The following is a 12,847-nucleotide window of genomic DNA, read 5'->3' on the forward strand; positions in this document are numbered from 1 at the left end:
CAGTGAGATTGAATTATTACAAGCGTGTTAAAGCTTACCCAAAAAGATCGAAAAGGCACGTTTCAGAATCTGAGTAATCACTCACCTTCGAACCGTGATAATAAAAATCCTTGTCAGTTATCAGATCGAATTCATATTCAAGATGAGTGGCATTATTTACTTCACAGATATAACCTATTTCTCCATACTCTGCATTTTTCTTGAAGTTTAGACTGACGCAGCAGTCGTTCAGGTAACAAAAAAGTACGCAGTCATCTAAGTTCTTCACGTTTGCGCTATGGATAAGATGATTCACTAAACGTTTTTCGGGAAAGTTGTAGTACTGTGGGAACATCATTGTCCGATCTCTTTCTAAAATAAATAAGACAAACGGCATCGTAAGAAAACTACGTGATATGATGACAATTTTCCGTTGACACCGTTACTGCACTTTATGGACCGCGAACAGTTACGAGGTTTCTCCCTCCAGCCTCCATCCTAATCCAACCAATCAGGGGGCTGTCGGCCATCAGAGGCCTGCGCAGACAGCCACTCCCCACCACCACCCCAAGATCCTAACGGTAGCGATGAAAGTAAACTCTTAGGTGAATACATATTCACATAAACCAAAGAAAAATATAGTACCTGTACAGTTGCTTCCATCAGTAATTACCTCAGCCTGACAAGTGCAAAATCGTGATCCCCTGATGTTTGTGCAGCTGCTATTTATTTGACAAGAATGGTTCCTTATACACTCGTAAACATCTACGGAATCAAAGCGGTGTAATCAGAGAAAACAAGGAATAAAAAACATAGAGGAGAGAAAGACGGAAGGAAAGGTGAAAATAAAGAAAGATAGGAAGAGAAAAACTTAGCAAGCAAGCGAAAGCATGCAAGAAAGAACAGAAGAAATACAGGAAACAACGAAGCAAGCGCCTCCATCTTCTTGATTAATAAAGGAAAGTTTACCCGCACATGAGTGCCCATCACCAGTGTACCCTTCCATACATGTACACTTATAGGAACCATAAGTGTTAGTACAGTTTGCATTCGGGTCGCAGTCATGGTTGTCTCCTTTGCATTCATCCATATCTAAAATGCAGGGGAGAAGCAATGGTTCAAACCGAAGAGAACAAAAGAAATTGAAATTGTCCCAAATCAAATGAAAGAGATGAAACCAAAACTACGACAAAACGCTTAAAGCTACCTGTTCATAGACTGCCGCTTACCCTCGTTAATCATGTCACAGTAAATTAACACTGCCTTCCCAGTACCGGTTGGATCCAGCCAGTACTTCGCGCTGATAGTGTCTTTTCCTTCACTCGCCTTTATTTCGCGACAAGACAACGCTGGTAAATCAGGGATAGAACCCAAGGGAGCTGCAATAAAAGTTTTGCTTTTCGTTTTGTTATATGTTTTATGCGATTTTTCTGATGTGCAGTCGTAAGTTAAGCCAGGGCCGCGGGAAAACTTTATCAGGAGAGAAGCTAAGATGAGTGAGAGAAAATGCAGGGAGAATTTCTATCTTTCACGTTTTCGGAATTAAGAGGCGATCTCTGTAAGAGCGGTCCAGGGCATTTCGCATCGGAAAAAAGTTTTCCCTCAAACTTTGCCCAATAAACTATTTTTGGTAACAAGTAAATAAAACCACATTAGTTTCTGGAAATACCTCAAAATAAAATTTTTAGAGCTCTCAAAAGTCAAAGCTGCAAAAGGCCCTTTTTTGACCTCTTGCGACATCGAAAATTTCAAAAGTTGAATAGCCCGGTCCTCGTATCACACCGCATGCAACAAAAAATATTTTGTATTCTTAAAGTGTGTGATATATAAGGTGTATAAAATGCATTTCAATTTTGATATATTTAGAGGCTCGTCATAATTTATTTAAAAACACTCGTTGGACAGCTTTCTGAAATTGGTTAAAAGTACTCTTTCTTTCTCGATTGATATTGCTCAAGTCCAGACCAGACCATTAAAAACTCCGCTTTATTTCTGCTAATAAGATGTTTGGCTGCAGAAAAATATAAAAATATCTTGCACTTATTGATTTTCTTCGCCGAGGTGACTTCGAACTTTTAGCGATATTGCTAGCGTGACAGCCGATTATGCAAATTAGTTCATTGAGCAAACTCCAACCGTTTTATATGAGTAGCTCAATAGATCTTAGATTTTAACCATTTTAAGTAGAAAATATAGTAGGACAGAGCTTTAAAACCACACCGATTAATACTTTAAGCATTTTAAAAGGCCAAAATTTGACAAATTTTATTATCTCGTGACGAAAGACGTCAACAACAACGTATCGAATATCATAATTTGATTAGCGCTCGCAAACTCTTTTTTACAAATTTGGCTTCTGTTATTTCATATTTGAGTTCTGATGGCTTACGCTATTCAAACCTGTATGAACATTTCAAAATTAAACTACAGGATTCTATTTAGTGTAACCGGCGTTATTTGGTCGTCACATCGGTCTGCATAACAGTCTCTGTTCATAAGTTTGAAGAGTTCTTGTAAAAAAAGATATCGCATTCGCATAACGGGTGGGCGTTATAACTAGATTGCATAACAACTGCACTCCGAAATCATTTCCTCCATTCTTGCAAGAGGTGCTGCATTTGTATCTTGCATTTTGAATGCGAGCTCAAAATGTTCGCATATGTCTCTTAGCATCTTGACTTTGAGACTAGACAACCTTGCTTCTCTTGCCAACGAGCACACATCATAGATATCAAACATGATTGGATGTTTCAATCTATCTCATCCATTACTGTGTTCCTCGCCTCTCTCAAACACCCTTCGTCTACATCAGACGCGGATGCTTCTATCAAGTGGTCGTCTGCGTCGGTGGCATCATCCGATTCTTGTTGTATTTTCGATCGCTGTTTAAGGCACAATCTCGAGAAGAAACCCTGAATCTGTATGTTGGATAAGCACTCTGTTCTATCGAACATTCTCTCTCCATCTATTGTGCAAGCAGTTCGCATATCCTTTGCTACTTTCTCTGGGTTTGGTTTCTGCCAGTGTCTCATCCGATATTAAATTTCTGTTTCAAGTACTGCCTGAAGTTTTGCGAAAGCCGTTCACTTGCACCTCTCTTATGAAGAGCCCATCCCATGGGAAGCTTTGATGTACTTGTCAAGGGTTCTGTGGCCACTGCAACCAGTTCAGTCGAACTTTCACCCTCTAATGACAATGGCTGAAAGTAATGAACCCACTACCTCTTCACTATGTCATAAAGACTTTAAGTCATGCTCGCAGGCACAGGACTTACATGATGAACTAACTAGTTCATATGGAAGTCAAGGTCGGCCTGGGTCTTAAAATCTTCATCGCAACCAGGTTCAGGGCATTGATAGGAACGTCGTTGCCATCATTGCTTTCTCCTGCTGATGCAGTTCGTCGAGCAGTAGTGGGGAAAAATGGAATCTCCTCCACCAGATCCGTCATTTTTTCTGTGGAAAAATTGCAATTTTAATTTTACCGAATAAACTTTCCAGGCCCAACATTAAACGCTCTCCAAACGCGCAGGCCCTCTTGTGTAAGTTGCTGAAAGTGGTAATCTTGATGTCCGAGCCCTCGTAGAGATGATACCAGCTTACTGTTGTGATAGCAACCTGCTTCATCCGATCTTAGAAAGGCCTTTTTTATTCCTGAATTTCGTAAGTTTATGGTGACAAGGAGATTTTCTAGGACTGACAGCACTGAAAACCAGTCTTTTTGTACAGCTGTTAAGAAGGTGTACGTATCAGGTTACTTCCAGGCTTTCCTCCAGTCTTACAACAACGCTACTCACATGCCAATTGATTTCCCTCTTGGGAAACCATTCTGCTTGCTTTTCCCGGAACTTCATCGCTATGAACTTCACTGTCCAGTCAACTATTATAAATGCTTCATCTCCCTCCAAAGTATCGACAATTTGCTCTCAGGATATGCCCTCTCCATTCAAATATCTTAGCGGCAGCATTTTTTGCTCCATACAGATAGTCTTCCCCTTGAAACCTACCCAATTGCATTGTGTACTCAGAAATAGCGCCTTTTACTTCTTCAAGAACACTCTTCAGCATCTCACAACTTCCCATAAGTGTGCCTATGCTTTGCGCAGACCCACATTTTGCCATAACTGAGTCTTCTACATCGAACAGGCCAGCCCTTGCAAAGATAAGCTCTCCTTCTGTGAAACTCTCTTTTGACAAATGGATTAAGCAGAGATGACTCTTTATTGAGTCAGTACTATGAGGCAAGTTAAACAAACCGGAAACTCCTCTTGAGTCTCCGAACGAAGTTTCTGAGGAACGCGACTGAAAACAGGACTTCTTTTGGCGAATACCGCTTCAAGAATTTAGTGTTATTAATCCCAAGCAAACCAGTACCGAAGGAGACATATGAATTACAGCTAATACAATTACGCACTTTACAGTATAGATATAGCTAATTGTTGGAAAAATGAGGTCACACGTAACGTAATAATTTATTTCCTCAAAAATTGCGGGGTCCTTTTCCACAAGAACTCCCTAGAGTTCTGAATAGAAACTTTCATAAAGACAGGTGTGCAGACAAAATTTCTCTTATTCCTGCCGACCAGAATTCGGATCCAAAAGGCGATGTTATCGCTGCTTTATTAAGAGGGGAGAAGCAAGTGAGGATAATTACACAATTGAATTATGTGACAGTGGTCACGATGTATTTCAGTGTGTGCTGTTATCGCCGGTTACACTAAATAGAATCCTGTAGTTTGGTTTTGAAATGTTCATACAGGTTTGAATAGCGTAAGCCATCAGAACTCAAATATGAAATAACAGAAGCCAAATTTTCAAAAAGGGGTTTGCGAGCGCTAATCAAATTATGATATTCGATACGTTGTTGTTGACGTCTTTCGTCACGAGATAATAAAATTTGTCAAATTTTGGCCTTTTAAAATGTTTAAGGTATTAATCGGTGTGGTCTTAAACCTCTGTGTACTATATTTTCTACTATATTTTCTACTTAAAATGGTTAAAATCTAAGATTTATCGAGCTACTCGCATAAAACGGTCTGAGTTTGCTCAATTAACTAATTTGCATAATCGGCTGTCACGCTTGCAATATCGCTAAAAGTTCGAAGTCACCTCGGCGAAGAAAATCAATAAGTGCAAGAAGTTTTTATATTTTTCTGCAGCCAAACATCTTATTAGTAGAAGTCAAGCGAAGTTTTTAATGGTCTGGTCTGGACTTGAGCAATATCAATCGAGAAAGAAAGAGTACTTTTAACCAATTTCAGAAAGCTGTCCAACGAGTGTTTTTAAATAAATTATGACGAGCCTTTGAATAAACGAATATCAAAATTGAAATGCATTTTATACACCTTATATATCACACACTTTAAGAATACAAAATATTTTTTGTTGCATGCGGTGTGATACGAGGACCGGGCTATTCAACTTTTGAAATTTTCGATGTCGCAAGAGGTCAAAAAAGGGCCTTTTGCAGCTTTGACTTTTGAGAGCTCTAAAAATTTTATTTTGAGGTATTTCCAAAAACTAATGTGGTTTTATTTACTTGTTACCAAAAATAGTTTATTGGACAAAGTTTGAGGGAAAACTTTTTTCCGATGCGAAATGCCCTGGACCGCTCTTACAGAGATCGCCTCTTAATTGTTTTCGTTGTATCTCAAAACAGCAACAAAGTAAATGAAAAAACCCACGTAACAGAAATGAGAAAAGTATCAAGAATAAGAACTAGACCGAGAAGGTTGACGATTGCAATGGTAATGACAATCGTATTTCTAACAATAATGGTAAAAATACAACGATTTCTTTCAAATGAGTACTTTTTTGTTGGCTGCAAATCTACCTTCAATTTGAAGTAGAGTACACAGCAAGAGAAAGAAGCACAAAATGGGCAATGATAATCCAAAAAGAGACAGGGTTGGCCAAGGATAGGGAGTGTTAAACGGCTGTGAATATATGAAAGTCATATATTTGAACTGCGGATAAAGACGTGAATATGAAAGCGGTCATATATAATACAAGCCTGAATTTTTTTCGGGCCCTCTTTCCCCTACTGCTTAGGTAGTGTTCATAACTGCGAAGATCGCTTTCATATTCACATAGAGAGTATTGCTGATAAGAGTCTGAATGAGGAAAATACATTGCACGCGGATCTCTCCCTACTTACCTCTGCCGTTCAATCGCCGGATGTAAAACCATGCAGGTGCTGAGAGGAAATTTTCCGGTCTTGCCTCCTTGGTGCGGTTATTTAGTTCACATATCTTGTGTTTCCTATTGTAGTTATAGCTCTGGCACGTGATTTCTTGTCCACATTTCACATCGCAGAGATGTGGAGCCGTTACCGACCACCTTTTAAAGACGGATCGCTTGAGAGCCATACCTTGTATGTTTACCTCTGTCCTGCATTGATTTTTAGCAGTTCCATACTCAATATTAGAGAGGAAGAGGAGGACAGGTAAGTGGCGAAATATCCACAGCATACTTCTTTTCATCTGCTGAATCGGCAAAATTGAATTAAATGCATTGCCTCATTGTAGATAAATGAACAGTGAAAAAAACTATTTCCAAAGGTTTCAGAGTCCTTTTCAGGGTAAAGTCCAACCGGCAAAGTTGACAAGGAATTATTTATTAGGCACCATAGCTTGGTTTAAACTAGCTATTTAACGTTGTTTAACGAGTTGTCCTTACAAGTACTGCCTAACTAACTTAGGCTAGATTGTAAAACCGTGCGCTATCAAAACAGACCGTTTCCGAAAAAAAATGATAAGGATTCCGAAAGAGAGCTTCTTGTACTTGTTTTTTTGACGACGGCAGTCCATCTGTAACCTCTTTTTCTTTCCTGACTCAATCTTTTAGTTTTTTAAAGTTCCTGCCACCTCGTCAAGTATTGACGTCCGACAAACGTTCATTTGTTAGCGTTGCAAACAATTAACCTACAAGGAGCAGAATTTTTCAGAAATATTTGAATTTATTCTGTTTTAGCTTACCCTTTTCGCTCTGACCTCACCCACTAATTTAGCAAATTTAATAGACATGTTTATCTAATTGATGAAGCATTAGAGGATTTAAACATATTGCAAATTCTTAGCTTTCCGAAAAAAAAGCAGAGAAGAAACTCCAATCATATCAGCCAGTTGTCAAACTTTAGCGCCTGAAATGTATTGCTGATGAACTAAAGCCTTATTTAAGCTTGAGGTTCTACCAATCTAATTTGTTCGGGAAATATAACTCTTTTTTATTAATCCATTCGACTCCAAAAAGGAGGTGGGAAAAAAAGAATACTCAGTAGTTTACGAGAAGCCTTACGACGTCAAAAACAAGCTTACCTTTTCGTTATTCGTTCTCTGTAACTCCTCCTTAGGAGTGGAACACCTTTGAAGAAAGAATGCTTTCCCCAGAATGTGTCGATGTGCAACTTTGGTTACAGCCAAAACAGACAATACCAAACCGTGCGCTAGAAAAACAGACTGTTGCCAAAAAAGAAATGATAGGGATTCCGAAAGAGAGCTTCTTGGATTTGTTTTTAACTTTGTTGGTTATAGCCAAAACAGACAATGCTAAACGCGTAATTGACAGATAATTAGCTGTTATCCAATGTCAACTTGAAGCAGGTGTTAAAAAACCCTCCTAATTCGCGTGACAAAGGACGAATTAAAAATATTTCAAAGAATTTAGGCTAGCCAGGATAGTTCTCTGTTTTTAAACTTTGTGCTCAGAGATGAATTCGTATCAAAACTGTTCTGTTTGCAACACCTTTAGGAAAGAATGCTGTCTCCAGAATGTGTCATTCTGTAACTATGGTTACAGCCAAAACAGACAATACTAAACGTGTAATTGACAGATAACTTCCTGTTATCCAATATTAACTTGAAGCAGGTGTTAAAAGATACCCTTCTAATTCGCGTGAAAAATATAAAAATATTTCAATAATGTATCAAGGCTAGCCAGGATAACTCTCCTTTCTAGAAACTAAAACTATATTTAGCGTCAAATACCTCTGGCCGCCTCAGTGACAATATGAAAACATGCTTACATACAGTCGAAAGAAGCATCCAGTTGTCTCTTTTTGACAAGACAATATGTCCTTAAATATACATTACAACTCAAACCCAAATCGTGAAGCGTATTAAAATTTGTAGTGGTTCCTTAAATGTGACCTAAACGCTTCACTGATTTAGTTGCGTCCAATTCAATATGTTTAAAAAATAAAAGAAAATAAGTTAGCAAATAACCCTTTTCTTATACCTCTCTACGCTCTTCTACCCCAAAACCCTTGCTCAACAGAGGGGATTTACAGTACAATTGTGGCATGAGCAATAAGGGGAACACCGTGTCATTACTGTTTCAAAACCAGCCATTAATAAATTAAATTCTTGGTGCAAACTGTGTTTCAAACAGGGTCGTTGTTCGCATTTTTCATGAAGCACGCGGCAGAGGCAAAGTGGATCGAGCGTCGAAGGTGTGAGCTGACCGACACGCATTTTTATTTGTAGCTCCTCGGAAATGACATATCCGGCATTTATAGGGAAAAATAATTATTATTATTAAATACATGGAGAGAGTTTGGTTATTCCATGTTGTTGTTTTGCAAAGGAAGCAAATAAATTTACAAAGATGTATAACACACGTGCACAGCCATTGTTCTGCTCATTAAAACTTTTATTTAGTGATGTTCCCGTTGAAGTCGTGATTTTCTTAAACTCCTTATTAAGATAAAAGACGGTAACATCAACAACAAGTAGACGGACTTCCTTCGGCTGACTGATCATCTGTGCTCTCTAAAAAAAGCTGGGACCGATGACTCGGCCTTGTTTCTCTGGAGAAAATAATAAGGAGACATAGGCAAAGCTGCTATAATGGGGTCCTAAAACAAACCACGGCAACGGAAATGAGAACGTGGCGAAACTAAGGAGTTAATGAGTAAACAATACCTCAGCATGCGCCTTTTTAAATTATTTATATATTTCTAGCCGTCTCTGCAAAGCAACAAAATGAAAACATCAACATTTGCGTGGTTTGAGAACCAGCATACTAAAATGCGAAACATTTTCGTTTCTATTTTGGCCACAACGCTTCGCCCATATGATATGCTGAAGTTACGTTCTGCGCTGTTGGAGACGGTGAGTACATCCAGCCATTCGCGAAAATCTTAAGAAAAGTATAAATTCATTTTTCAACAGACATGAGTCTCACTACACATATTAATAAGACATGTAATGCAGAATTTTATTTTTTATATAATTTGCCGTCGCGGTTTCGGTTCGCAGACGACGTAAAAAATCCCCATAAATTGTGGGGATTTCACGTTGTTGTTTTGCATAGGACGGCTAAGAAATGTACAAAGTTTTAAAACGCACGTGCTGAGCTATTGTTCTGCCAATTAGATCTTTTGTTTTTCCAAGTCCTCGTTGCCGTCGCCGTTGTGGTTTGCTTAAGGTCCCTATTAACCACGGGAAGGAAGAAAATTTTAGGTGATGAGTCTTTTGCCAGTGCAGCTCCTAAACTCTGGAATGGTCTTCCTCGTTCAATAAGATATGCAAATAACTTAATTAAGTTTAGATCTCTCTTGAAGATATACTATTTCAATGTAGCATATCATAACTGATATTTAGTTTTATAGTTTTTATTCAAGTTTTTAAATTTTTGTTCTATATCTTTTATATTATTTTATCGTTTTGTATATTTTGATGAAGGGCAGAGTGTTTAAATTTTTATCTAGCATTTACATTTATTTTATTCTGTTTATTTTATCGCGCATTTGATCGTATGCACATGTAAAATGCGCGTTACAAATAATAAATATATTTTTATTATTATTATTATTATTATTATTATTATTATTATTATTATTGTTATTATCAGACGTTTTCCTCGGAGTTTCCTATGTGGTGGTCCAGTTTAACTTGTGACCATTTGGGGTCATAAGTTAATAGTCATCAGTTGTTTTTTTTTGTTTTTTGTTTTTAATTTTTTGAGTGGTTGTGTGCTCTCTTTCTGTGAATCTTTAACTTATGTTTAATCTATTTTTTCATTTCTTTATATCAATTTATTTTTTGTGGTTTGAAAATTATTAAAAGCAGAAAAAAATGTTAGTTTGTTGTCGTTGTTGCTGTTGTTGATTTCTAGGTATAGGCGCCTAATCAGTGACCTGTCACGCACTACTGGCTTAGTGTGACGTCATTCATCGAAACATATTTGAGTCGTGCAGTTCGGAGTGTTCCAGCTTTTTAACAAACCAAAGTATGGTTCAATAAAACGTGAAAGTTGTACGCATCTGGGAGTTTGGAGAGACAATTTACAGGTAATATTCATCAATTTACCTTTATGGCTTGCATGGGAAGGTTTAACTTTCCGAACATAAGAGGTTTGTTTTGTTCGTTAAATATCATGTCGTCCAACGTACATACAGACACTTGAGCGATTTCCTTTGTTCGGTTTAACTCATCAGAAGACTTGATCTGTTTACAGGTTTAGTATGAGGTTGAATATTTTAGCTGCGATAAACATCGGTGGAGTTCTTTGGCAAACTGCAGTTCCCAAATTGCTAAGTAACAATAATTGCTCGCGCGCGATTCATCAGTGTGATAGAATTTACTGAATAATCCGTCCCATAGTGCAGCTGTGCTATAATATTGTATGGGTAGTCAACTACAAATTTAGGTTTTCTGCTGAAATATTATTATCCACCTGTTAAGAAAGAAATTTACTCGGTTGCTGCTCTTGGCAAATCTTTGACGAACGCTTTCGAAACGACATTTCCGTTCATGAAATTCGACATTAATGTACGCGCATTTTGTACAGAATTCTATTAGTAAATGGCGTCCATGGATACGGCCGGTAGTTCTGCTAAAAGCGGGTCTCTTCTGAAATTCGAAGCTTATTCGATTAAAACACAGGTGAATCGAGTTGGAAAATTTTAATTCTTTTACTAAAGTTTATTTTTGCTTCGTCCGCCACGTTATGGACGGGAGAATCTATTCCCAAACTAAATATTATGCCGGTGGTTTCCGTTTGAATTCGATATGCAGTAATTCGAAAGCATATTGATTTGACGCGTTACTCGAAAGAGATCGTCTGAATTTTCCTTTATGTAGATAAAGAAGGAACTACTGTTGAATTTGGAGATTTTTAAACCTTAAGATGCCGTTGAATCCTCTTATCATATATTTAATGTTGTAGTTGAAGCGGTTGTGTGGTTTTTACTGTAAGTTGTTTCAATCTCCTGGTTTGTTTTTTAAATGGGTGATGACTTTGAGGAATCGAAGTAAGGTTTACATCGCTTTTTCTAAATGTGATTTATGCTTTTGTTTTATAACTGTATTTATCAATGTATGGTCATTTGTTTGTGGTTTCATAGAACTCGTAGTTAGGGAGGAAAGCCTTAAGTTTACTTAAGCTGGAATGACAGCTAAATGTAAATCTAACCCGTCTCTTACTTAAATATTAAAAATTCACTCAAAGCGGGCAGATGATGTCATTCTCCAAATATTTCATAAAAATGAGTTATACACCGGTATGTAGCTCACAATAATCGCATAACTACTTTTTAGAAGTCAATGTTACGCTTAGTTTAGCACAATTTTCATTAAAAAAATGAAATGGTTTTTTTTTCGTGGAATGAAAAAGTGAAATTTACATAATTATGAGCTTGTTAACTTTATAATTCCAAATTGTGTTATTTAACCTGTTTTGTTTAAAAGCCAGAAAATAAGCTCTTCTTTTTGAGAAATGAGGGAAATAGCCAAGAACAAGTCACACATCCCTACCTACTTTCATGAACCTTGAAAAGGAGAGCCAGCTCTCTGCTTATTTAAAAAACTGATCTTGTCATAGGAAACAAATGATAATTTCAACTAAATATGGTTTTGCCGATCCTTTCCTTTCTGATCCTTCAGACCCAACAAGCAAAGCTCAAAACAAATTAAAAATCAGGTCGGTCTGAGTGTTGTGTGGAAGACACAAAACTGACAATAACAGAAATTGCTCTGTAATTCTTCCTAGAGAATTTACTACTACAATGATTTGGTTTCCCTGAACCCTTACACTCAAGATCTGATGACTAGCTTTCCCCTCTAGCTGCTACATTGTACACATCTCCTTGTAAATTAGTTTCAAGAATTTGGTGGGAGATCAAGATAAAAACTTAATCTACCTGATAACTTTTCAAGAGTATTCATATCAGTTGTTTTTCTTTATGATGTACACGTATGGATTCTATTATAGGGAGAAATTGCATGTTAATCACTTATGCAATTTAGAGGGGAATAGCCTAAATGTTATCTTTGCTCCACAGAGATGTATCATCTCTTGACACTGGTGGTGCTGTTATCAAGTGCAACTGGTGATGGGAATTTTCGTTTTTCAAACACACAAATTGTATTGTCAGAAGTGCGCTTTAATCAAGCATCATTTAAAATATCCAGGACAGGAGCGATGACAGAGACTGTGCTTCTCAATTGTCAGGTTGGTTTTGCAATAACCAATAATGTTTGTTAATTTGATGTAGCAAAGCCTTTTATTTTTAATTATTAATTTGGTGTCACATATGTAACAGTCTCAAATAGAATTTATAACATATCTAGTAAATTTGTCTGACCAAATTCAATTGCGCGAGCGTGCTTCATATTCCTATTGTGCACACTCACGACGTCAGCAAACAAATCCCTTGAGAAAAAAATTTGCCATCAGGTTGAAAATGTTATAAAACAATTGGTTCATACGTCAGCTGTGTGTTCATCGAGATATGAAGCACTTGGGAAGTTTGGAGAGTACCCAAGAAGCTAGTAGAGCAACTCTTACGCATCTTTCGTGCTCTCCAAACTTCCCATGTGCTTCATATCTTGATCAATGCACGCTGATGTATGAACCAATTGTTAAGT

At 37.4% G+C, this 12,847-nt stretch overlaps 1 protein-coding gene and 1 long non-coding RNA gene across 3 annotated transcripts in view; one reads left to right on the forward strand and one right to left on the reverse strand.

Moving 5' to 3' along the window:
- Positions 1-945: 945 nt before the first annotated feature.
- LOC136280618 (uncharacterized) lies at positions 946-6,454 on the reverse strand. The gene is made up of 3 exons (XR_010717415.1): positions 6,136-6,454; positions 1,209-1,358; positions 946-1,071 (listed from the first exon to the last, which is right to left on the reverse strand). It is a non-coding gene; the product is annotated as an uncharacterized lncRNA (long non-coding RNA).
- Positions 6,455-10,156: 3,702 nt separating this feature from the next.
- LOC131779257 (adhesion G-protein coupled receptor V1-like) overlaps positions 10,157-12,847 on the forward strand; it is a 60,797-nt gene continuing 58,106 nt past the window's right edge. Inside the window, exons 1-2 of one of the 2 annotated variants that reach the window (XM_059095779.2) lie at positions 10,157-10,269; positions 12,262-12,431. In XM_059095779.2, coding sequence (XP_058951762.2) covers positions 12,264-12,431 — 168 coding nt within the window. In that variant the 5' untranslated portion in view covers positions 10,157-10,269; positions 12,262-12,263. The remainder of the gene's footprint in view (positions 10,270-12,261; positions 12,432-12,847) is intronic. The other variant, XM_059095780.2, reaches the window with a different exon arrangement.

Source organism: Pocillopora verrucosa, chromosome 4 (assembly GCF_036669915.1).
Source record: "Pocillopora verrucosa isolate sample1 chromosome 4, ASM3666991v2, whole genome shotgun sequence".
Classification (NCBI taxonomy): Eukaryota; Metazoa; Cnidaria; class Anthozoa; order Scleractinia; family Pocilloporidae; genus Pocillopora; species Pocillopora verrucosa.